The 26440-nt window shown below is 39.5% G+C and overlaps 1 protein-coding gene across 1 annotated transcript; it reads left to right on the top strand.

Moving 5' to 3' along the window:
• Positions 1 to 14: 14 nt before the first annotated feature.
• On the top strand, positions 15 to 26440 carry LOC140647250 (collagen alpha-6(VI) chain-like). The gene is given in 8 exon segments (XM_072851610.1): positions 15 to 19; positions 404 to 415; positions 1311 to 1366; positions 3092 to 3588; positions 9666 to 9759; positions 11588 to 12063; positions 12065 to 12275; positions 26217 to 26440. Coding segments are annotated over 8 exon segments (1575 nt in total).

Genomic DNA, 26440 nt, shown 5'->3' with positions numbered 1-26440 from the left:
TGGTTCCAGTTACCATGAAGTAAGTTTGCATTATTTTTCCTAGTCTGTCTACCCTAATTCCTTAGAAAGTGACCGTGCCAAATAGTGGGAGTTTCTACAACTAATGGTATATTTATATCTCTAAACTCTGGTGGAAACCCCTCAATGAAAATATTTGGTCTAGAGCAGGGCCAGGTCCTTCTTGTCCTTTTACTCCATTCTCCAGTAAAGCCAAAGAGTTTTGCAAGCATACATAGCAGCGGAAGAGAATAATGCATGCATCGTAAGTCACTGAAAGTCTTAAAATCTGTAGAACTATGGAAACTAAATTCAGTGGATGTTCCACCAGTGATTTCAGCTTTTATTTTTAGAACTCTTCAGATGCAAAATTTTTCAATTAAACTTTCTTTCTCTCTTTCTTTAGCTTGCTGGGATGGTGAGTACTGCTTACTCCTATGTTACTGTTCCTAGACAGGCAGAACAGTGGTGTTCATGTGTCAAAATGACCTAGCAGAGATCTCATAAGCTGTGAACTGCTTTGCCTTTGTAATATTAGGCTCCACTCAACCAAACATTCCGAGTTTTGTGTTCCTTTCACAGGGGTTAAATCCTACATCGAGAGTCAGGTGTTTACTGAACTGGAGCTTTAGTTTGTTAATCCATGTGTAGGGTGGAATATATCCCCTTTTAATGTGGCTATCTAAAATGCAAGTGTTTAGTCACCAGATACTTCCTCTGCAGTTTCTCTCTCTCCGCTAATGACCCAATGAGACTAAACATGTCAATATGCAGAGCTGTGGTAGGTATTCTTAATTAAAATCATCAGATATTATTTGGCCATCACTAGCTCAGTTTCAAATATCACATCTCTGTGACTGGCTATACTGAGCCTAAGCAAACTGGGCTTCATAGTTTCTATACGCTGTAAGGTATGCACACTGTAACACAGACATTTCTCCTACTATGCATACGTGCTCTTGCCATCTAGATAAGTTCTACTCCCATTCTGCAGGTAGAGCAGCATGACATAGAAATGCTAAGCCTAGGAAGTCTGTGGAGAGCAGAGAGTTAAATTCTCTGAAGAGATCTGCTGAGCCATCTAGCACATCTGCTTCCTTCTTCCTCCAAAAAGAAATGTTATCTACTTATCTTACTTATTTACTTACCTTCTGTTTTTTGACATTTTCAACATTATCCTATCCCCTCACCATGCTGTTCTGTAAAACTTCCCAAAAGCTCAGATTTGTTTACTTGTGATAAATTTCTCCTGGATATGCTTGACTGCTATGAGTTTCAAAATCAAAATCAACCTTTTTGTTTAACACAAATAGTGGTGATTATCTTGACCACTACTGCATGTATGACCCTGGTTTCCATTCCCTGAAGAGTAGGTATAGTACTAAGCAGTTGAAGATTCTCCCCACAGTAACATGGTGCTTGACATTTTTGTCCCTGTTCTATACCCAGTGCATGTGCTGGCATGTATTTGGATGGTACAATATGTTGTGAACTGTTCATGTGAAGGTAGGTAGGAGAAACTGAACTGAAAAAGAGCATTTAAAACTGGATGCAGTTCCTTCAACTCTTTTTATATATCACAGATTTCTATTTGCAATAAAAGTTCACAGGCCTTCTTAGTGCCTTGTATCATTTTGTTTCAGCAGTATTTAATTTAACTCCGTTGGTAAGAGTATTGTTGGCAATACCAAAATAGCGTGAGTTCCTCCTTTGTAATTTTCCCCTATTATCTATGTGGTGGTCTTCAGTTCCTGTGCATATTCTTTTTTGTTGTTTCTTTCTACTTGTTCCTGAGAGATATAGCTAGTGTTATCCTTCTCTGACCCTTCATAATTCTAATTATCTTGCAGCTTCAGCACTGCAGATTAATTTTCTTCCTTGTCCCTTCTCTGACCTTCTTTTCTGTTCTTAACTTCATTCCCATCAGTTCCTCCACTGCTTTACACTGAGCTGCCAAATAATTTATCACACCTATTAATTTAAAACTTTCTCCTCTTTGTTTGTTCTGATTTCAGTACTGCTCTCCTTTGTTTTGCTTTGTTTATTTTCTTCCTAACTATCCTCTTTCCATTATGGCTCAACGTGCCTCAGTACTTGGTGTGTTCCATGCCCAAATGTTTCTGATACTGGTTATGTATAGGAAATGATAATGGAATTTTTTTCCTACACCGAATTTTGCTGGAATAGTAAGTCAGTAATCTCCTCCCTTCATGAGTGATAGATAAATGATCTTGCTATTACTGGAGTTACGTTACCTGCTATAGCCTGTGGTGTTTAAATTACATTTTTCTTCATGCTGCAGCAGATTATTTTCTTTGACACAACTTCTGCTTTTAGATGTAATATCATGGCTGGAGTAATTACAAGATAAAATGTGTTTTACTCCAGAAGTGTCACCATGCATTATCAAATCTTAACAGTGCTCGTAAGAATAATGTAGTAATAATAGCATCAAATCAGTACCTGAGCCGCACAGCAGTACCTGAGTTAGCGTAGGCCCACTCTGTGCCCAAGAGGAGCTTTGAAAGGGAATACTGTGTGCTGGAAATACAGGATACTTCTATGCAACCCAATGCAGACTGTTGCAAGCTCGCTCTGAGGCCGGTAGTGTAGGTTCTGCCGTCGCAGGCACACCCAGCAAGGGGGCACAGACTGCAGCAGGCTTGCCTCCCACTGATTCAGAGGGCAGGTTAATGTGGAGCCTGTCAGAATTTGGACAAAACTCAAGATCATTTCTTCTCATGGCCTTGTTGTTGTCCTTCTTGGGGGATGCTGGGAAAGCCACTTCTACTCTCTGTGCTGCAGCTTCTCCATCTGTAAAATAGTGCGACTATAATTTAGCACTATTTTTCAAATATCTTTGTAAAACCTCTTCATAAGGACAAGCAATTTGTACTCTTCTATGCTTCACTTCAGTGTAAGTTGGGCAGATTTTTGTCTGGCTCCCTCTTTTTCTTTGTGCATGTATCAAGTGCAAGGATGTAGTTTAGCATTATATCATTTTATGTATGGCTTTTATTATGCATTACTCTCTGTGTCTGAGATGCAAGGGAACGAAATAATTTGGGGGTGGTTTTGGTTCTTCTTTTCCTAGGAAAACTTAAATGCCCAGTATATCCAACAGAACTGGTGTTTGCCTTGGACACCTCTAGGACACTCACTCCTGAGACATTTGAACTAATGAGGAAGATTATGATAGCAATAATGAGTGATGCCAGAATCGGAGACAGCAATTGCCCAGTGAGAGCCAGAGTCACTGTTGTTTCCTACAACTTGGTTACCCACCACCTGATCCACTTCTCAGAGTTTCATAACAAGAATAAGCTGCTCAATGCACTAAAAAATATTTCTTACCAAAGATCCTCCAGTGAATGGGACACTGGAGGTGCGATGAGATTCATTGCCAAGAATGTTTTCAAGAGAACTCTACAAGGTCCTAATGTGAGGAAGAAAATAGTTGTGGTTTTCAGCCATGGACCAGCCACAGATGCATCTTCTGTTAACCAAGCTGTCCTGGAGATGGGTGCAGTAGAAGTCGTTCCAGTAATTATTGCTTTTGAAAACACACCCCCAATCTCCCAAGCTTTCCTGGTAAGAAATTTACTAAACTTTTCTTCTTTATGCCCAGTAATGTTAGTTTAAAACAAGAAACCTTAAATGTATTAGGTCATGCTTATCCCACATGTAATGCTCTTGAGCATAGTGACTCACCTGTGTCAAACTTTGATCCAAATTCTGCACACCAGTAGCTGTCAGTTAATCTTTAGTGATGCTAATGAAAGGTGTGGAAATACTGGAGATTTTATAAGAGTACCTTAGCAGACCACAACAAAGATAATGTGCAGACCATAAAACACATGAGTAACTTTATAGAGGAGAGATCTTGTGGTCAATAACTTCCTGATTAAAGCATCTGTTACAACTCTAACACTTTGGAACTATTCCCATCTGCTTATAATCCTATGAAGCAGATCATGAAACAGCAGGTGCTCAGCTCTCTAGATGGTTCACTCTAAAATAGTAAAAATTCACAGAATGTGTTTAGTAGAAAAACCTTCATTGTACCAGCAAGCCTTGTACAGTAAATGGTGAGGTGCAAATTCCTTGTTTTATCACTTGGCAAAGAAGCTACCAAAAGAGGGTGGAATTATGGAAAATGTTTCTAATGCATAATAAATTATGAAGTGTTAAAAAACCCTCTTGTTCTTTGTACTAGCATTTCTATAGCTTTAATGTATATGAAAGATGTGTAGCAATGAATAGGAAGAAAAAAATCAAATAAATAAAATGTTGAATGTTAGGTAAAACACTACTAATATCTCATATTGCCATGTTTGCATGAGAAGTTTTTTCAAGTACTAACCACAGGAATAGTTAAGATAGCAAGAACTATCTGTGGTTTTCCTGTTGTCTGGACTTCAGGAGTCAACTCCTGTGAGGATAAAAATGTCATGTTTTAACACTGGAGATTTCTGAAGAAGACAATTCTTCCAGTGCACCTGGAGCATGCTCCATGCCTTCTTCTTGTGGCCCTGTCACTAGGTGTAAATCATCTTCATCAAGGTGATAAACGCAACATTAGTAAATGACATCCACTTTCGCTGCCAAGGATACTAGAAATTCTAAAAGCAATTTATCAGATTAAAAAGCAAGCTTTGTTTTCTATGCCAGTGTGACTTGAGAGCTTTTACTGAGGCTCCTTTTCATCATCTTTTTGGAATGCTCTTTCCTAGAAACAAATGCAATGTGAGTAGCAAAGGAGTGTGGTCATCTCACCCAAGATCTGTATGTTGTGCTTTCCTGGCAAAGTATTTCAGAGGCTCTCTCTTCTTTTCAGTGGCAAATGGTTCATGTGCTGGAATTTGTTTTTCTGTGAAATAACATTGAAATGAAGTTGCTGGCTTCATCTCAGAGAGTGCTTATCTTTTAATGTAAATCTCCCTTTCTTACCTAGGATCAATGCAACTAAAGATTCTTCTCTGCCTATTCTGTTATCACTTTGCTTCCACGTTCCTTCCCTAACTGTAAAACAATTGTCCTGATAGTCACTTCTACAAATGAAATGAGATCACGTACTTGAAGACACAAATTAGGAGTAGCCCTGTGTTCGTAGATTGGATTTTCAGTATTCTAGAATATGGCAGACGTTGGCTGGAGTTTTGTCGCAGAAATACCTATGGCAGCTCACAGTGTGTACTCTTTTTGGTGTTTATCATGGAGGTGCCCTGAAACCACCGAAATGTCTGTGGGAACATTATGGGTCAATGTGTTTGGAACTCTGTGAGAGTAGAAGGAGTAATTTCCTAAAACCGTGGGTTACCAGCACTGTAGTGTCTTGCTAAAGACCCTTAGGTGGATGCTTAAATACAAAATGTATAAAACAGACCAGCTTTAGTGATGTATAGGGATGAGCATCTCAAAGGGACATCTGTCCAGCATCATCTTTCTATCACTTGTGAAGGTGTTCATGATCAAGAATAGTGCTAAATCCTTTTCTCCTTTCTTCTTTCATGGGCTGCTGGGAAGTTATTTGTATGAGGTATCATTCTGAAAGAACCTTTATGAGGGTACTCTGTCTCAAGGCTGTGTGCCTGGCAGGTGTCCTGTTTTGCTTTGTGCTGCCTCATATTGGATGAGGTTCCTTATTGTGAGGAACTGGGTGAAGAAGGAATGGTGTGGAGCTTCTGCTTCAAGAGAAAAACTGTAAAATGCTTTTGCTTGTCTGTTCTGGTGCAGAGCAGTCTTCTCATAAGCAGATGCGTGTGTCCTACTTTTACCTATGAGTGAATGCACATTCACTTTACAAAATAAGTTATCAGGAACGTGAGTAGCACTTTGCCACCTGATGTGCCTTCCTCTTGTGATCTTATTGCCCTTTGTCTGACACTTTTCTAAAGAAAATGGAGGAATGGCCGATAACTGGGCTTCTGCCATCTTGCCTTAGGAGCACAGTGGAGAGAAGGGACACTGGGAAAAGACATATTGTGAGGCAGTGCATCTGACACAATTCATGCACCATTTTCACAAAGGAGAAACTGTGAAATGGCGTGAGCGTAGGAAGTCTTTGGAGCTGGAAGACATAGTTCAGCTGAGTAGCCTGGCTACTTAGTTGGATGTCGTGGCCCACATTGCAAATCTCTCCTATCCCCTGTTGCAAAATCAGTTATTAGAGTTATGTTATTAAGATAGATGGCCCTAATCACTGTTCACTGACTTCAAAATCCTCGAGCCAACAAACTGTTTCTTTTGCAAAGTACGAGGTGAATCAATGGTGCCTACAGAGCAGCTAATGAAAATTCAAAACCTGTTCTGAGGTGGTTTCTGCCTTTTTCTTATATTTTAAGTAATAAAGCTCAAAATTATTAGGAGTCATGTTGCTCTTAATAGGGCATTTTGTACAAGTACTGCAGGTGGACTTTATCCTCTAAAATAAATTGCTATATACTGCAAGTTCACTAAAGTATGGATTAATTGTTATTATTCTGCTGTTTAGTTCCTGAAAGGATGTTATACTCTGGTCACTTGCTGTAAAGAAAAAATGTTAGGATTTCATAACTGTAGCACTTCATTTAATACTGCCAAGTGGTCCTACAGGGAAATGTGATTTGTGTATTATAAATGTCCTAGGAAATAATGTAATTTCATTTTAGACAGAAAGGTTCAAATTCAATGACATATACTTGGCATTAAATAATATGTTATGGAGTCAGGGTGTATTTCTGTGGAATAATGTAAAAAAGATTGTGCAATAACTATAAATTTTGTGTTGAGAGATTATTTTTCTGTCTGATGAGGAATGAGAGAAAGGATATATGAAAAAAGAATCGTGAGCAAGACATGGAAGATTTTTACATTAAGAAAATGGAGCTATTGATTTAGATTGTGTTAATGTTCACCAAAAATCATACGTGACCTTGCAGAAATTATAATACAGCTATGTAGGAAGGATTTTATTAATTTAAAGGATGTATTTCTTCCTTTCTTCCCTACTTTATAAAGTAAAACTGTTGTTTTAAAATTGATTAGTTTATGTTTCCCTAACATACAGTTGAAACTCATGGAGCAATGTCCAAGATTATTTTAGCCTATTAGTTTTTTATTCTGACTTGCTAATTAAATAACATTATTGGGAAAAAGACTTCCACGTCACGCATAGTCTATTAAGAGACTATATTAGGTACAGTGGGACTCGTGTGGAAAACGCCAAAGAGGGGCTGTGTTTCTCATTTAGACTGGATTATTTAGTCCCATTCCTGTGGTTTCTATTGCAGATGAGTTCTTTGAAATGGAAACCTCTTCCTTTTCCTCAAGTGTCATCCTCAGCTTAGAGGTTTACAGATCATAGAATCATAGAATAGTTTGGGTTGGAAGGGACCTTTAAAGGTCATCTAGTCCAATCCCCCCTGCAAGAGCAGGGACATCTTCAACTAGGTCAGGTTGCTCAGAGCCCCGTCCAACCTGACCTTGAATGTTTCCAGGGATGGGGCATCTACCACCTCTCTGGGCAATCTGTGCCAGTGTTTCACCACCCTCATCGTAAAAAATTTCTTTCTTCTATTTAGTCTGAATGAGAGTCTAGATGAGAAGCTGAAGCTTACTGAATATCTCTGTTCTTGTGCATGTGCCTCAGGCCTCCTCATGAGAGCAAGCCCAGCAGGATCTGACCTGCCACTTCTTTCAGATTCACTAGCTTTTACTTACTTCCTGAAGCATTCATTGTCTTCATCCAAAAAGGTGTCAATTCTTCCTAAAACCAATGAATTAAAAAATTAACTTTAAAATGTCACTATAAAAGATTATGTAGTCTGGTTAAGGTATACATACTCCGGGATCCAGCACAGATTTAAACTTTGTTCACCTTGCAAAATCACCACAAGGTGTCAGTGATGACTGCTGCTGCTTCTTCTGTGTGAGAAGAGTCACATCCCAGGCAGATAGGAAGTTTACTGTCCTTCTTCCTCCTGTAAATGTGAGGAAGTTTATTTCAAGTTGCATTTAGTAGAGCAAGTGGTCTGAGAGGGCAGACACAGGTAGGGCAGAGGCAAAAACAAAGAACTAGTTTTGCCGTTTCAGATCTTTCTGTAAGGAAAAACAACAGTTGTCTGGAGACAAACTTCATAAGCGAGGATGGAAGTGATCCAAAAAGCTGGGACCCAATGACCTGGAAGCCTCCCAGGAGTTTTGGCCCAGACAGATGATATTCTGGTCATTACATTCCCCGTATTTATGATAGTGAACTCAAAAATCCTCCCTTTGTTTATTCTGAAGAGAGGACTTGTTGGAGTAATTCCTGGAAGGTGAGCTGTAATGACGGATACTAAGGAAGGAGAGGAGAGGAGAGGAGAGGAGAGGAGAGGAGAGGAGAGGAGAGGAGAGGAGAGGAGAGGAGAGGAGAGGAGAGGAGAGGAGAGGAGAGGAGAGGAGAGGAGGAAGGAAGGAAGGAAGGAAGGAAGGAAGGAAGGAAGGAAGGAAGGAAGGAAGGAAGGAAGGAAGGAAGGAAGGAAGGAAGGAAGGAAGGAAGGAAGGAAGGAAGGAAGGAAGGAAGGAAGGAAAGAAATTAGTTGCTTCCCCAAAGTAACCACAGCTCTTGAAATGTTATTCATGTGGATAAAGCTAATTGTTTGTTATCACTGCTTATCACTGTCCTTCTCATTAAGCTGTGAGAGAACCCAGGCAGACATACCCATTGAGGGGTTTGTGCCTCAGCACAAAGACACAAGAAAGCGTGGAGCTTTTGTGGATTCAGACAAATACAGCTATAAAAAGCATTCTGGTCTCTTTCCCATGAGGTGCATAAATATTGATATCTAGCAGAACCAGGGTGTCTGTAAGATAAGGAACTTCTTTTTAGGAGGATGTCAAAGCTCTGTGCAGTTTCATGTGCATGCCAGACTTCACTAGCAGACTTTATGAGAGTTTATTCACAGTTTAGTAATATATAATCATGTATGGAAACAATACATATGTATAAATATATATATCTAAACATGTGTATGGATGTTTATGAAATGTGTAAGATTTTTGTCAATAACATTATTTGATTTCCCTTTGTGTCCATGGGTAGCTTGTAAAAATATTTTAAGAAACGGCTATATTCAAATCCAAGTGTTGAAGTAATGTTTTAAAGAGGACAAGAAATCCAGTATCAGAAACCCTTGGTAACATTTTAAATAGGTCCCAACTTCGCAAGGGATTGCTGCATGTCTGGGACACAGCCATCAACTCAGATTGCTTAGTTCGCTTTTTCTGTAGATAATTTTTCTACCTGAAGCTTTGGCCAGACATTTTGACCATGTTAAATATTTTACATTTGAAAATCTTTGTATGTCATGCATTTATCACACTCCGAGAATGCAGAATTTCCACTGGGATCTGTCAACTGAGGATCTAGCATAGACACAGAGAGATATGAAGTCTTTTTCTTGTTTTACAATAGCACTAGAAAAATGGTTTTATCTCATTTTAGGGCTTAATTAGGAACAAGTCTATATGAGATTGCCATAACTGGGATATGTGCACTAATTGCCTGCAGTGCATCCCTCCCTCCCCCCGTCTCGCCTCCCTCCCTCCCTGCAGTGGGTCTTCTGGACCAAGTTTGTGCACTAAATTTACACTTCATCAACAGCAAATCATAGTACTTACCTGCTGTCTTTATTTTTTGTTTCCAGGTGGATGATTCTGGATTGTTTCAGGTGCTAAATGTTCATGGTGGACAATGTAATGAAGCGTTACAGAGATTTCAGCTCTGCACTTTGTGCTATGGTAAGACCAATACAGTATTTTGAAGTGTCATTAAAGGAGAAATACAGTATTATGTAGAGTTGCTTAGTGAAGAGCAGTGAGATAAGCAAAAGGGCTGAGGCATTCCTCTGGCCTTACATAACCCTAGCAAAATTACTTGGCCTTGTTTCTTAGTGATGTGTTGAATTCCTAAAGTAGAATCTGTTTCCAGTGAACATTATTTACTGGCAACCTATCACCTGCATTGTCATCACTGCTAAATCCATTTCAAAGAAAAATGCTTAAATTGGAAGAACATGTTGTCCACCTTAAGCTTCATCAAATGTGGTGTTAAACATCTAGAGCCATTTCCTTACTCCTATCTTTCTGGGACCTTCTACCTAGGATAAGCACATGCTTTTCTTTCAGAGTATTTGAATCCTTGTCTGACCAGAATGCCTGGTTGAAAAGAACGCATTTACTTGAATTGCATCCTAAAAGCAAGTGTTGATTAAATGTAACAGAGCAAGGCTACCAGTGTCCTTCAGCTTTTAAAACCTTGCATGACAAAGTTTACTAACCTTTAAGAAGCTGTAGCAGTGATAATCAATGCCTTCTCCTATGAAACCAGTATCTTCCCAGACTGGTGAAGGCAGGTAATAGGGCTAGAGCCTACATCCTTCTCTCCTTCCTTTTCCTTATTCTTCAGAAGATCATTTCTGGTCTTTCCATCACTATGTAAAGCTGGAGAGTACCCCTATGTATTCCTACTGGGACACACAGTGGGCAGAAAGACAGATGAAGTATTAACAAGGAATATCTCATTTTGTGACTCAGCTAATGGTCTGATGTTCATGGCATGTGAGGTCCCCTGACTTCTTTATGATGAATCTGTGCAGTGCAGCAGCTATTAGCACACCTAACAGCTTGGGAGAAAGACTTGTTATTCTGCTGGAATCTGGACAATCTACTTGTATGTTCTGAGTCTGAGCTGGATTTACTTTTCATAGAAAGTCGTTTGAAAGATTAGCAAATGTTTTAAAAGTCTTGTTTGCAGTCATTTTGCAATTTTTTGGAATATTGATCAACCGTGACTCCTGACCAGAGTCCTCAACAATTTGGTGAAGGTCACCAATATCACAAAGACTCTCTCCTGTGAAGAACATCATTGTGAAGATTGACTCTTGTGCTTTCTGCAGCACTGGGAAAAATTGCAATTCTGAAAATGCCATTTTCTTTTCTTGACCCAAAGTTTTCTTTCAAAAAGCATTGATTTCTCCTCTTAGTGCCATAATATTTTAAGTTTCCTCGAAAAGCTTCCAGCAGTTGTATCAGTTAGGAATAAACCTTCTATTTAAATAGCCACATAAATACATTCTGCCATGTTGTCCAAACAATAAAAAGTTGCTACGGTTGGTATGTGTAGTGATCTCTGTCATAACAAAAAATTAAATACCTTATCAAATACATACTGAAGGAAACAGGAGAGTTTTTGGGTTTTATTGATTTTAATGGGAAGTAAGGACTGGTTTCACATTTTTTCTAAATCTCGCTTTTTTTTAAACCTGTCCAAAAATAAACAATTATAATGTAATTAACTCTATTCCTGTGATCTTTTTTTATTTCAATAGGAAATAGAGCACCAATTGTCTTGCAGAACCTGGTGCATATTTACATGTTTTGAGTCAGCCTTTATTTTCCTAACATGCATTGTGGTCTTTCTAGTGGTTTGGGGGGGGGGGGGTGGGGTGTCCTTTTTTTTTTTAAATTGGCCATTCTGACACTTTACATCTGTGACCACATTCATTGTTACATATTTGCTTTTTGATTTGTCTAAAAAAATGCTAATTAATTGTACTTTCTTTTGCAGACAAATGTAAACCAGATGCTTTTTGTGAACATCCCAGGCCCTGTTTACCGAGGGCATATGTGGATGCTGCATTCATTCTGGATAGTTCACAGAAAATGAGTGGTGCTGAATTTGAGCAAGTCAAAGACTTCATGAGTGGCTTTGACTTGAGCAAAGCAGTCACTGCATTCAACATTTTCTTGGATCCAAAAACATCTGTTGTAGGGGATAGAATAGCTGTGGTGAGCCATGCACTATCAGATTTCAAAGCAGGCAGAGGGAAGAAGCCATTAAAGAAAGAATTTGACTTTGTTACCTACCACAGTAAAGACCAAATGAGAAGATATATTAAAGAATCTCTTCAACAACTGAATGAAGAGGCTGCCGTCAGCTATGCCGTACAATGGACAATTGCTAACATTTTCTTAGGGGCTCCCAATCCAAGGCCACCCAAAGTTATCATCATTATATCTGCTGGAAAAATGAGTCAATGGAGCAAAGGAACATTTAAAAAAAAATTCCCTGCAAGCTAGGTGCCAAGGCTATGCACTGCTTGCAATTTCACTAGGAAAGTCCTATGGCAGAAATGAACTGGAAGAGCTCGCAAGCACTCCTCTGGAACAGTATTTGGTTCATTTTGGGAGAATCCACAAGCCTGAACTTGACTATGTAATGAGGTTTCTGAATCCATTCATATGTTTCCTCAGGAGTAAGTTATCACATCACAGGTGCTGGGTATTTTTTATTCCCCTGTGAATTTTCAGTATGCTGCAGAAGCACTGGATGGATAAGATTGGGGTGTACTCATGGATGTGCATTGCTGGGCAGGTTATATTCATTCTCCCTTCGCAGAGGTCTTCAGCCTCATTCTTTGGGCAAAATCAGGGATTATACCCATCCTCCTTCATTCCAGGAGTCTTTATTTTGGTGACTGACATCTATAGGGCCTGTTGTTTGCCATCAGTTTCACAAGGAGTTTAGCCAGGAACAACTGATGGAATGGATATGGCTTTGATGCTGAACAATGTGCTGCTAAGATTGCCATTGCCATGGAGCACAGCTGCTTTTTCTTTGCCTAGAAATATCTCTGATTTTGAGAAATAAATATTTGGTTATAAAAATGTTCTTTTAAAAAGCACAAACAACACCAACTTTCTTGTGCAGAGCACCCTCACCGTCAGATAGTTAAGGTTTTCCATTGCCTTTAGATTCTAACATCACTGAGACCTGTGGCATCTAATAGGGTAGAAAGTCCTCAGTGCCATTATTTGAGCGACTTTGTCCTGATCATATGTTGTATATTCAGCAAAGAAAACGTACAGCTAGAGAGGAAAATCAGCCATCGTCAGGGCTGTTTAAATACAGTGGAAACATTTCCAATGGAAACTGAATTCAGAATTCATTTTATAATGTGTATATGGAAATCCTGCTGCACTGCTGGGAGTTAGAAGAAAAAATTGACTGTGGGACTAAATGCTCTATATTGGAGTGAAATATTGGCAAGTGCCCTGCTCCCATTAAAGATCAACTCCAGCTGACCTTCAGTGGGATCTAGGTACTTCCGCCTCATCACTCAGCTTTGGAAGTCCAAGACCTAACGTTTTCGCTACTATAAAAATATAAAATCTGTCTGTCAAATGAAAATGAGAACAGACTAATGATTGCCTGTATCCTCTACAAACTGTGTTAAATTGTGAATATAGGCCACACAAAAAGACATCGTATGTGATGTTATTCATAGACTTTGTTAGTGGCTTTTAGCTAAAAAGTCAGAACAACTTACTAAGGAAATAAATAAATAAAATAATATAGTATAAATATAATCCTCACATTCATCTAAACTTATGTTTATTTAGGTCCTTCATTTTTTCATTCACATTAATTGCACTTTTTCCTATTGATGGGTGCAGAATCAGACCACCATAGCATTCATCTCTCTATATATAGTGTTTGTGATACGTGTATAAAATTAATGAAGTCACTTGATTTGCAGCTATTCTTGGATAAAAGGCTAAGCTTTGTCAAAATCTTCTAAATCCCACAAAACTAACGAATTTTGTTACTGTCTTCTGAAAAGGTGAGGACAACTACCCATCAGAAGAGCTCAAGGCAAAGTATAGCAGACTCTGCTTTCAGAGCCAAAGACCTGTGTAAGTCCATTACATAATTATTTGAATATTGGGGGGTTAATGATGAATAAGATTTGCTTTCAGAGCACTCTCCTTATTGGGTGTTTTCAACAAGTTTTTTGTTTGATTGGTTAAAAGTCTGCTTGATTAGCAAAGATAAAGAGTGGAATTGGACTGCAATATTAGAAATCGACAGCATGCCATGTTATGTTTTAAAACAAGTCTAAAATTATTGTACAAAATCAATTCTATGCCTTGTATTATTTTTGTGTTTTAAACATACCTTTGTAGTCACCCAAAACTATACATTGTGCCCTTCTGAAAATTTCCAAGTGCCATAATATATTTTAATATTAAAATGCTACGGTTTCGTTACACGAAGGCTTAAATATAATGAGAAAAGAGAAATCAAAACTGAGGAAGTCAGTCACTGATGGCAGCCCGTTTTGTGACTCCTCCTGCCAAAGGCACTGGTTGGTTCTGAAACTGAATCCAAGTGCAAAGGGCTCACTTTCAAAGCAGACGTTCTCTAGGGAACGGCCCAGTAGGACACACACCTGAAAAGTGCTGCAAAAGGACTGCGAGGCCAGTGCTCAGGTCAGCAAAGGAAACACGAAGGCAGTATGAAACATGAAGACTCCTTCTTGTTAGGGCAGCTTTAGCATGAGCCTGGGGAAGAATCTGAATTACTGGATTAGAAAGAAACGGTGATAATAACGAGCAAAATCAAAGCTTTTGAAATCCTTTCGTCCTGCTCTTGGAGGAAAATAGCTAGACCAGCTGGTTGAGAGTTCTTGTTTCCGTTTTCTAACATTTGGAAACACCATCTCTTATTTGCCGTCACCCTGTTCTGAGTTTTCTCTAGCAGCAGTTCACATATACGTTACCTTGCATCGTGGCTGATAATAGCAGTATCATTGACTTGTAACAATCAACTTATTCTCACTAAAGTCTGTATTTTCTTGAGAACTATGTATACATTCTTCTGCCCTTCCATGCACTGTGCCAAAGCATTTCCAACCTTCACTCACTTTTTTTTTAACTATATATAGATCAGTTTTTAAGACTTAGTTTTTCAAGAGAAGTGACTGCAAGCACTCAGGAAAGTGAACATTGTTCCAATACTAAGAGAAAATATCTATTTTCTTGTTCTGTATATAAAGAGGTTGCAGTTCTCTTAAATGGCATCTTTTAATGGGGAGGGGAGGGAGCTGGGAAGAACACGATGCCAGCTGAAAATTTATTCTTTTTTTCAGCCTATTAAATTGTAATTTCAGCCTGTTTGTATTTCTGTTATAATTAGGCATCCAATTCTGTCAACAGGCTTGAGCAATTTTCTCTAGAAATTCACTTCCCTTCTCATTTAGGAGGAGCTACCTGTGAATGTTTTATCACCACACACCCTGACTGTGTCCTGTGTTTATCTCTAGCTTTGAAACAGAAGAGACGTCTGCAGACCATGTCACCACAGAGGCTACTTCTTTCACTCCTCCCTGGTACTCAAGAGGATTGTTGCAGGCTGATAGAAAATATACTCCTTTAAGAACAAGTGTTTTCACAAAGGAGAAAGAAAACTGAAGTAACCAGAAATTTAAGGGCACAGTTTTCAAAAATGTGAAGCCCTTCAGCCCAGCTGAAGACAGTGGGGGCTGTGGGTGAAAGTAGAATCTGTATTTGAAAGAAACAAGCAAGAAGGGAAAATAGTAACATCATTACACCAACTAGCCCTAGATGGATCCTAATTCATCCTTACAATACCAAGTGGAAGGAGGGGATCTCTTCTCCAACCTTGCCCCTTCTTCAAGCTGACCTTTTCATTACTTTTCTCCTTCTCTATTTGCAAGTGACAAGTCACATAAACCTCTGTCCTGTCCATTTTCTGACAGAACCCTCTCTAAGGGGGACGGAAAGCCTGATGCTTTCTCTACTCGCCTGCTGTCTCTTCCCAGCTAGCCTTTTAAAGCACAGAGTTGCGTTTTGGTTTCTCTCAGCTCCATGCTGTTTCCAAGATTTAAGTGAATACAAACTGAACTGCAGAGCAGGTATCAGAACATTCAGTAGGTGCTTAGCGGGAAGGAGCAGATCTTGTTCTGGAAAAAGTCGTGCAAATCATTCCTAACTTTTTCTTGAATTGAGTTTCCTGAGAATGGGTTTTGGGTTTTTGCAATCAAATGGTAAATTATGCTTCGTAGCTTTTTCCTGAATTCTTTCTGGCTTTCATACCCTTCCCGAGGTGTGAATACCAACCACAGATACCATGTTGTAAGAAGAAAATCACCAGTACCATGAAGAGATGAAATGGCTTTCCCATGCAATTTTCTGCTATTCATTGTCCCTTAAGAATGCATTAGCAATGTTTGCTGAAATCATGATCTGCTGATGGCTCTTTTGAAAACTGCTAGATGAGAAGTTATTTTTAGCAGTATCTGCTATGAAAAATGATGGTGAATGCAGAAAGACTCTTGGTCAGTGGGAGGCCAGAAAGCAGGGATTTCAGGTCCTTCAGAGAGAGATTTAGAGAGAGTATGTCAGACTATATCAGATTAATTGCAGATGGAGTTCATGGATTCTCCACTTTCCATATCCTTAGCTTTTTCATTTTTCCTTTTCTCCTGCATCCTTAAGAGGGGAAAGTGGGTTGTGCGTTCTGACTACAACACTCCACAGTGATGAGAGACGTTTTATTTCCATCTATTTCCGTCACAGGGTCCTACCAGAGCACTCATTAAGTCTGTGGGCTCAATCAAGCATATGAATTGGGAAGAGTTTTCCTCAACAAAATACTTGCTATCTTAAATACAAAGAGCATGCAGAAGATGGGGAAAAATAACTGAGGAAATAAATTCCTGTCTCCATAGGAGATGTTTTAGTTTGCTTTGCTTCTCAGGTGTCTGGGAAGGGGAAAAGGAATGTGCTCACCCGAAAAGGCTCACAGTAACCTGAAGACAGACAGAAGCGGTTCATTATTTTACTCTGGAAGGACACTGCACTCCAGAAAGATGTCTGTTTCTCTTCAATGGTTCAGAGAGCAAGATCACTAGAAAGATACTTGTTTCAAAATCACAGTACCTGTCTCTCATGCCTCAGAGAATTAAAAGATCTCCATTGCTTTCAGAAACCTGAAAATGTACTTGAGGTCTGATGTTAATATGTAGCCTCTGTACTGCACAGATGAGGCTATTGAGAAGCTGCATTCTACCACCGTGTTGAGTTCATCTGGGCTCTTTATTGGTGCTAACCGATTTGCAAGGTGCCGTGAACTTCATTATTTATTTTTTCTGTTGTTATTAAGCTACATTGCAGAATTTTCATTTATCTCGATGGCTCTGCTATAACGCATATATACTTCCTTACTAAAATGTTCTGCACAAAAAGCATCCATAGAACAATTTATTTCAGATGAAAGAGAACTGCAAAGTAAAAATTAAATTTGTTATCTTTATGAGATAGCACATATATATCCCCTTTACAATTTACAGCATCATTCATGCCTCACAAAATGGAATTGTCCCTCAGAGGTGCAAGAATCTGGGAAATGTGAGGGTACGAGTGCAAGAAAAAAGAGTTTTCTTTATCTTCCAAGAATCCTTGTGAGGAGCTGGGCTATAATGGAATTCTGATACAGAAAAACAGAATAGATTTGTAAAGAGAGAACACATTTGTTGCATTTGAGTTATGTAACTTCAAGTCGTCATAAAAATGAAAAACATGACGACTGCTCAAAGGTTGCACATTTCATGAAGATTCAGAAAATGATTTTAATAAATTAACAGCTAGAAATGAGCATGTGCCATAGCTCTTTATAGCTTCTTAATTACAATATGTCCAACACAGAATATCAGCATCTTTTTATAGATAAAGCTAAAAATCTCAGGAAAATAAGGGGTCCATTCTGATATCATTAAAATTACCAACTACTTCTCGCATTCCGTTCTTTAATTTGGAATTGTGCTGTACCCAATATGACATGGAAGAATGGTTTTAAAACTGTGCTCCAAAACAAAAAATATTTTAACTATATTAGAATTGCCAGTAGAAATACCTTAGATATGTCATATGTCTATAATAATGGGTTTCTTGCTGATCTAAACTCCTCTTAAAAATAAGTTACTGGACCTATTTTACAAAAGGAGTGTAACATTAACTTCATAGAAGAGATTCTTTTTCATGTTATTTCTGTAAGAGAAGAATTGGATCTGGGTATTCATAAAGGACTGGTTACTGTTTCTTTTATTAAGCTATAAGAAACTGTGAGATGAGTATGGGGGAATAAGGAAACAGTACACTATCCATTCTACTGTTCAAGAGGTCTTTTCTAAAGGAGATGGGGTGGAGAAAAAAAAAAAAGAAGATTTAATACTCGAATTGAAAACAGTTGCATCCTTGGCCAGGCTGGGAGGGTAAGAAGGAAAAGGCTGGAAAGTGGGGTTCTCCCCTTCTGCTCTCTGCCATCACCCCAGCTGTCCTGCTTCTGCCCATAAGCGAATGCTCAGCATCCTTTCCTCTTCTCTCTCCTCCCTCTTTCACAGCACAGTTGAACACTGAAATCCATTTAATTTATGGTTCTACCAGTTCTTGTTCTTTCAAACCCTCCTCTTTGCTTTACCACAGTCAAAGAAAATAACTCAAAAAAATGGCTGATCATTTATAATAAGAAATTTGCATCTATTTTAACTTTCACAAAAACCAAAACCAACCAAATAAAAACTCAACAAAGTACTTGGAGAAGTATTAATTCTGTGCCAGAGCTGAAGTTAAGTCGTTCGATCCCTCTGCTCCTATCTTTGTGAAGCATGCCATTGATTCTTGTTTCACATGTCTTAACATGTCTAGCATAGAAGCACTTGGACTTTCTTGGCGATGATTGCACTGTAAAACCTAAGGATTCTCTAAAATGAAATGGATGCATATAATTGTCCATTGCCATGGCTGGGTATATGCCATGTGTCTCCTGGACAGCACGGGTTGCAGCTGAGCTCACACTGTGCTCTTCCTCTCAAGAGGGCATTAAATTTGTCTCTAGCTTCTGTTCTGCTGGTCATCTTTGTAAAGTCTGCAGGAACTTCACAACTTTGAGACGTCTACCTGTCTGTCACATTTAGTTGAAATTGGCCATCTTCACAATTCTACTGTGGCAAGATAGACAGACAGACACTGTAACAATATGAACCTTATTTTCATTGGAAAGAAGGCCAAAAAGAACTGTAGATAAACAGGATCAGTGCACTTCACCCTCCCTTCTCAAAATGCCCAAATTTTCATTATACATATGGAAAACTTCCTTTTTAAAACTAACCCGGTTCATCAGATTCTGAAGAATTTTACAGGATGTCATATTTTTAAACTAAAAATGAAACCTGGATTGAAGCAGGAAAGGGTTTTCCAGCTAATTTTCTCTGACTAAACTGTCCAATAAAAGCTGGCCCAGAAATTTATTTCATAATTTGTGTCATACATTACTAAGCTTGTGGTTCTTGATCTTTACTGCACTTCTCCTGTGGGAGCAGTGTCAAGCAGCCCAGTGCTGTCTTCTGTGTTGGTTACCTCATTACTTCAGCAGAAAAAAGAATTTGTGATAAGAAGCCTGGGAAGACATTCATGCAGATAAAAGAACAATGTACCACACCATTTTAAAGCAAAAAAAAAAAAAATTGTCATGGTGTTTCTGACCAGGTCACAAGACATCATTACATCCGTGAGTTGTACATATATCTAATACTGTTCATGCTTTAAGCTCTGAATTTCCTGAGTCCTTCATGCTTGCTGTGAAGGTAACCACAGCACTACTTGTGATTATCCTGTGGCTGGTTTGTACTGACTGACTCACTCTAGCACGATTTTTGAGAACACACTCACAAAACACAATACAGCATAAAATGCTCATTTTCTCCAAACGATACAGAAAAACCAATAGGTGTCCCAGTATAGTCTTTCTTGTACTGTGATACACTGATATGCATGGACTTTTGTGGCACATGTAACTTCTCAGTATGAGGAGTGAAGTGGACTTGCATGTGATAGAAAAGTGTCATTGAATGCCAGGGGCTTTTGCTTTCACTCAATCTTTTTATGGCTTAAGACATAACGGCCTTTTCCTGCTCCAGTCCTAGATTAAAATTTTGGCTTGTGCTAGTTAATACAAAGCTATACATTTATGCACATTACCTTTTTATTGTGAGATAACAATTTACGAATTTTAGAAGTCAAGTGTTCTGCCTCCCTAGGCAATCCCCTTTTCCTTCTGCCCTGTATATTTCACTCAGCTGATATTCTTAGAGATGATAGATTCTTTTCAAAATTTGCGTTTACAAACCATCCAGGAGAGTTTCCTCATTTTACACATTATCTTTATTTCTGTTTTCACTTCTGCTACTCTTTTTTTCTTGGTTTTATTTCATTTTCAGATACTAAGGCACTCTTGCAATTTTTGTTTGAGAAGTCATTCTTTTAAAACCATGCACAAGCAAGATATCAAAAAGAATGATTTTTTAAATGTTGTTTAAAATAGATGTCTTTGCACATGTATCCCAAAATTGCAAGAAGTAGTAATAAAAATGGGTATGTCCAAACCTGGTTAGTAATAAACTCAAGGGAGTGAAGAAGAGGAGACTGAACTGCATTCTGGCAGCTGCTTTCATTTCCAACCTTTTTCTAAGCGTTCTGCCGTCTTTGGCACAAGCACAGCTTTCACTGCAATCAAATAAACCATGTCCGAGTGGACCTTCTATACTGCATCTCACTGGCAGATCTGATATTTACACAGAACAGCCAAGGTAAATCTCATCTTGAAGAGTTTAGTGGGAAGTCCAAGCTCATACCTTTAATTGTTGCGGCCCAGGGGGTGAACGGAGAAGAACAGCACACCAATATGATGTGGAATCAAGCTCCTTTATTATCATTCTTCCCTTTGCTTATATCTGTTTCCAAACAAGTCCACGCGACACACTGAGTACGTGCAAATTGTGATTGGTTATAAGCTTCTAGCACGCGACTGCCATGCACATTGCGATTGGTTAAAAGCGACTTTCACGCTCCTAGCACGCGACTGCCATGCACATTGTGATTGGTTAAAAGTAACTCTCATAGGCCGATAAAACAAACTGCAACAAGCAAACTGCAACATTTTGCTTGCAGCCGCAGACTTCCTTAAACTAAGGCGTCTTTGTTCTTCTTCTTTCCCTTTTCCTTGCCTAGATCCTCTCATATACGTTCCACATATTCAAGGCCCCAACATTTAATAAAAATTTTTTACATTCTGAAGGCAATAGAAGATGGTTGGGTCCTTGCCATCACCACTCTTGAATATGTAAGTTCTACAATTCCCTGTAACATATGTTGATCTGTGTATTTATGTCTTCATTGCAGATTCAATGGTCAGTATTTTAATGAGGTAAGTAACTAAATGTGTTTTGTTCTTGCAATGCCACCTTTTCAGACAGTGTGTACATGGATGAAGTTCATTTAATTTGTGGTTTAGCCCATCTGACCCAGTTGCCTTCAAAGACGTAATATTCTCCTTATGATCATCTGCAACAGCAACATCAACCATCCTTGATTTGGGGTTTGAGAGCAAAGTTATATCTGTAACTCAGCTTGCTTGCATAATTCTCAGTTCTTTGTGTCCCCTGTGATTTTTAGCCATACTCTTCTTGTTTTCTTTCTTTCCATAAATCCTTGAAAGACCACTTTCTTTGGTAGTCCCTTTCTTTTCTGTGTACCTAAGAATATTGGCTTCTTTCTTCTTAATTATGCTAGCAAAGTCTCCTGTGATATAGCCTCTTCCCAAGAGACTATACTTGGTCTCTCTTACCAAATCACTTCTAGGTAATAGCCATGGAATATATTGTAATAATATTCCATTTCAGTTTCTTCTAGTCTCTGATTCTCTCCTTCAAAACCCAGTTTTTACAGATATATGTATGTACTTCATCACAGAATCACAGAATCACAGAATTGTATAGGTTGGAAAAGACCTTTAAGATCATCAAGTCCAACTGTAAACCTAACACTGCCAAGTCCACCACTAAACCATGTCCCTAAGCACCACAAGGACAGGTCTTTGAAAGACCTCCAGGGGTGGTGCCTCAACCACTTCCCTGGGCAGCCGCTTCCAATGCTTGACAAGCCTTTTGGTGAAGAAATGTTTCCTAACAACCAATCTAAACCTCCTCTGGCGCAACTTGAGGCAATTTCCTCTTGTCCTATCGCCTGTTACTTGGGAGAAGAGACTGACCCCCACCTGGCTACAACCTCCTTTCAGGGAGTTGTAGAGAGCGGGAAGGTCTCCCCTCAGCCTCCTTTTCTCCAGGCTAAACAAACCCAGTTCCCTCAGACGCTCCTCATAAGCCTTGTGCTCCAGACCCTTCACCAGCTTCATTGCCCTTCTCTGGACACTCTCCAGCACCTCAATGTCTGTCTTCTAGTGAGGGGCCCAAAACTGAACACAGGATTCGAGGTGCGGCCTCACCAGTGCCCAGTACAGTGGCACGACCACTTCCCTAGTCCTGCTGGCCACACTATGTCTGATACAAGCCAGGATGCCATTGGCCTTCTTGGCCACCTGGGCACACTGCTGGCTCATACTCAGCTGGCTGTTGACCAACACCCCCAGGTCCTTTTCTACCAGGCAGCTTTCCAGCCACTCTTCCCCAAGCCTGTAGCGTTGCATGGGGTTGTTGTGGCCCAAGTGCAGGACCCGGCATTTGGCCTGGTTGAACCTCATACAGTTGGCCTCAGCCCATTGATCCAGCCTGTCCAGGTCCCTCTGCAGAGCCTTCCTACCCTCGAGCAGATCAACACTCCCGCACAACTTGGTGTCATCTGCAAACTTACTGAGGGTGCACTCGATCCCCTCATCCAGATCATTGATAAAGATATTAAACAGAACTGGCCCCAACACAGAGCCCTGGGGGACACCACTTGTGACCGGCCACCAACTGGATGTAACTGGATTGATGGTTTTATGTGTAATTATATCCCTTTAAGCTGACTCTTTGAAGAAATCAATGAGCAATGCAAATCATAAGGTGAGAAAAAAGGTTTCATTTCAGTCACTACCCTGCAATCTAGAGTATGAGTGCCAAAATGGTGTCAGCTGGAATAGAAGAGTCTCTTGGAGACTCCAGCCAGCACAGCACAACCTCGTCACAGTGGAGGATGAAAACCAGTGACTTTTAACACTTGACTTTTCCCCCTCCTTGGCAGAGAAGAAAGTCTGGACGATTATTTCCACAGGTAGAAATAGAACTTTTGCTTCTGCCTTCAGAGCTGTTGCCAGCGTTACTTTACTTGCAGTGCTAATGGTTTTCCCTCTCTTCCAGAATCGATGACACCTGGCTGCCTTATGGCAGCTGGTCTAATTTTGACAAGAAGTAAATTACCTGAGCAAAGCTACCTCTTTGCTTTCTCTATGGTCAGGATATTTCCCCCATGAGAGTTTAAAGTTGGAAGGCAGGGGGATTTGTGATCCCGGCTGGATTTTTAAAATCTCAGAATAGTCAGGTAATTCATAACAGTCTTGTTAACATTGAAACTCTTCTGTTTTGATGGAAGACTGAATTCCATTCAGGAAGCTGTTTAAATAAAAATATAATTTTATCTTCCGTTGTACAGAAACCTGTGCACACAAATAAAATTATTTTGTTCACAGGCTATCCCTGTCAGAAAATTCATGCTAGAGTTATTGCAAAATCACATCTTTAATTTTCAACATGCCATTTTTGTATATAGCAGTTTTGTGATTAATAATCCTTAATGGATTCTTTTTTTTTGCTCTGAATTTAAGTACTATTTGAAATAGGAAAACCTTTGGTGTTCACAAAAGCCTAAAGCAATGAGCTTCATCGCTTAATTACACGCTTTATGAAATAGCATGTATGCATTACATGCATAATGAAATATGAAATAGAAATGAAGTAGTTTCTATTGTACGTGTTTATCTCATCTTTTATTTGATACTCTCTAGTTCTCGCATTATGAGAGTGAGCAAATAGTTATTGCCTATTCAGTTTTCCCTGTGTCATTGCTTATTGACAGATCTCTGTCATCTCTTTCTTTGCGCTTCTATTTTCCAGATGCAGAATCCTACTCTAGTTAATTATTCTTTATATGGAAACCATTCTTTCCCCATAATAGACTTTCTCTATGCCTCCTATAGTTGTATTATATATATTTTCATTATTAGTGGGAAGGACTGCACACATTATGCACAGTAAGAAGGCACCATGGATATGTTCGCTGGTGTATTAACCTGTTCTTTCCCTGGGAATTCCTAACATTCATTTTAACTTGTGGATCAATACCAAGCACTGAGTTAATGGTTTTTTATAGGACTGTTATAACTCCAACATTTTTTTCCCTGAACAGGACCAAGCTATTCAGAACTCATTCAGGACTGCTCATTATAAACACAAAGTTAAGACTGGGCTGTGTTTACCATGTGCACCACTTTTACCTGCAAAGAATTTCATTTCACATGGGATCATTCAGTCATCCACTATCATGAAATCCTTCTGTAACATTTTTGCAGTCCGTTTTAATTCCTGCTGTCTCAAGTGTTATTGAGTAACACCATTTTGTCTTCCTTTTTTGGTCAGCTTGCTGGAAAACTGAGTATTACTTAGGATTACTTAGAGTTTATTTATTCACATTGTAACATGTTTTAAGCAAAGCTGAACATGCTAAATCCCACTAGCTAAATCCCGCTTTTGTCTAAACTGGTACCTGGGTTTCACCAGCTCCTGACAGCTCCACTACAGCCAGTCTGTGGAAGGCACAGCTCAATAGCAGCAGTTGTCTAGGGGGGATCAATCATTATACTCCGTGTCTGTCATCTCACCATTTTTTAATTTAATAAATATTTCCTCTAAGGGCTAGAAACTTTTCCTTTATTTCCTATTTCATGGTCCCTCTATGAGCTTTCTTCATTGCTACTGTAAATTTTAATATAGCTGTTGGCCTTGCTTTTTCTCTGTTAATGTTGTTGTCTTTTAAATATATACTTTGTCTGCTTCTGTCATCTTTTGTATCCAGGATGCTTAGGGAAATACAGATTAATGATTTGTTTTCTTCCACCCTCTGACTCTGTCTTCCTCTCAGCCTTTTCCAGTTCCCTGCCATCATCACCTGACTCTCTGTTCCCTCTTCCAAAGGTACATCAAAACTTAGTTATTCTGATAAATTAAAGAAATGACGTGACATTAACAAAATGACATATAAAGGAGACGAACACAAGGCACCACTCTTAACAGGGAGGAATTGTGTGAAGGAAGATGAATAGCAGCAGCAACAATATAGAAGGATTTGGTTGCTTCGGCAGTCAGGAGGCAAATCTGTCTCAACAGCACAATGTGATGAAAGCCCCAGATTGCTCCCTGCAGTGCATTGACCAAACTGTTTCACATTAGACACAGAAACGAATGAGCTTTGTGTACCTGGAGCACGGCGGCAGCTTGTTAGGTGCCACACACCACGCAAAATGTAGACGGACAGCACTGAGCCCAGGGAAGAGCAACAAAAGTGACATAAGGAATGGCTGAATAATTTGAGTTCACTTAACCTAAAGATAAAGGAGATAGGAAGGAACAGCAGTGGGCGCGATAACAGTCTTCTCAGGGGTATCTTGAAGAAGAAAAGTGAAGTGCAAAGCAAGAAGAAATCTGCATAATTTACAAAAGAAGATGTAAGTCAGACATGAAAGGGAAGTGGCAAGGGTCATCAACAGTAGAGTAAATCAATGCTTGCTGGGGAGGCTGTGGACTTTCCTTTTCTGGCAGGCTCGTAAGAATATACTGTACAAATGTCTCTCAGGGACAGTATAGGTATATTGATCCTGCTTCAGGCAAAGGGACACACTGGATGAGCTCTTTCCTTTTTTCTTTTACAATTCCTGATCTCCCGGTATTTCCTTAAGCTGCCTTATTCCCTGCTTCTGACTGTCCTGCCTTTCCTACTAAGTTAGCCAGTCATTAATGCTATCCCAGTTCTTTCTTGGAGGATGCTGTAACTGCAGTCATTGAAAACACTAACATGGATTTGGGCAAGTAAATGAGCTGTACACCTTGAAAGCTTCTTTGCTAGGAACTGTACAGGTGTTAGAAGCTGATAAGCACAGCTCTGTGCAGTGAATAATGTTACTGTCTAAGAAGCTATTGTGTCTCCAGAAAATTGTCCTTCCCTGAACCCTCAGAAATGAAGTGCTGCAGACTTCCCCCTTTGCACCTGTCTACAGCACAGCACTGCAGCGAGGTTGTCTTTTCCTTACCCTGTTTTGAAGGCGTTCCTGAGCTTAAAGAAGCCAGTTCTGATTTTAAAAGTTCAGGACTACAAGTAAACCTAGGCAATGGCAGAGAAGACCCCACTGTCTTCCTGAAGTGTGGCCCAGCACACAGCATCATTTTCCATGTGAGGAGTCCTCACTGCAGTTTATTCTGGGTCTGTAGATCAAAATGGTATTAAACATGTGAGAAAAATGCCTACTTGCATTAATCCTTGTGATTTGTCCCTCTGTTCTTGCATTTCAGGTATGCCAGCATGCCTTGTGCCTCCAGCTGACTTGGTGTTTGCCTTTCACACAGAAGTTACACCTCAAATATTTGAAAGAATGGAAGAAATTATAACTGTAACAGTCGATGTCTCCAAAATCAGAGACAATGACTTCTCTGCAGGAGCCAGGGTCACTGTTGGCTCCTACACCTTGGCTGTCCGCAACCTGGTCTGCTTCTCAGAGTCCTGCAACAAGAATTAA

The sequence above is a fragment of the Ciconia boyciana genome, chromosome 2 (genome assembly GCF_034638445.1).
Source record: "Ciconia boyciana chromosome 2, ASM3463844v1, whole genome shotgun sequence".
In the NCBI taxonomy this organism is placed as follows: domain Eukaryota; kingdom Metazoa; phylum Chordata; class Aves; order Ciconiiformes; family Ciconiidae; genus Ciconia; species Ciconia boyciana.
The sequence above is the reverse complement of the archived record's forward strand: the minus strand, read 5'-3'. Positions and strand labels throughout refer to the sequence as shown.